Source organism: Aptenodytes forsteri, unplaced genomic scaffold, assembly GCF_000699145.1.
Source record: "Aptenodytes forsteri isolate BGI_AS27 unplaced genomic scaffold, ASM69914v1 Scaffold640, whole genome shotgun sequence".
NCBI classification, from domain to species: Eukaryota; Metazoa; Chordata; class Aves; order Sphenisciformes; family Spheniscidae; genus Aptenodytes; species Aptenodytes forsteri.
This window is the reverse complement of record NW_008794887.1, coordinates 128,115-128,533: the sequence shown is the minus strand read 5'-3', so window position 1 is coordinate 128,533 and position 419 is coordinate 128,115. Positions and strand designations below refer to the sequence as shown.

General features: G+C 70.4%; 1 protein-coding gene across 1 annotated transcript in view; it reads left to right on the top strand.

Moving 5' to 3' along the window:
* LOC109279340 (transcription factor CP2-like) overlaps positions 1-419 on the top strand; it is an 8,099-nt gene continuing 7,680 nt past the window's right edge. Inside the window, exon 1 of the mRNA XM_019470894.1 lies at positions 1-16. Within this exon, the coding sequence (XP_019326439.1) occupies positions 1-16 (16 nt within the window). The remainder of the gene's footprint in view (positions 17-419) is intronic.

Sequence of the window (419 nt, the reverse complement as noted above, 5' to 3'; positions counted from 1 at the left end):
ATGGCTGGGGGGTCAAGTACTGCCTGGACGGGGCTTCCTGAGGTGCGATGATCCAGGGGAGGTGTAGATGCCGGGCTGGGGACGGGGACACCGGGGGGGGAGCCGGACGCTGTCCCTCAGATCTCGGTCAGCGCCTCGGCAGGGACCAGCCCCCGCTTCCTCCCGCTGGTCACCCGGACGAGGCCCTGGGTTCTGCCCACGCCGACACAGATCTGGGACGGGCAGACAGACAGACGGATGGATGGGCAGTGGGGCACAGCCCTGGCATCGCCCTGCTGACGACAGAGCCAACTCGGTGCACCCCAGGGCAGCAAGGTGCTGGCACCGGCGGGGTCCCCCCTACCTGGTTCTCCCTGAGGCTCATGCGCCCCTGCTCCTTGTCGCCCTGCACCGCCCGGCAGCTCCCCCAGACGCCCCCG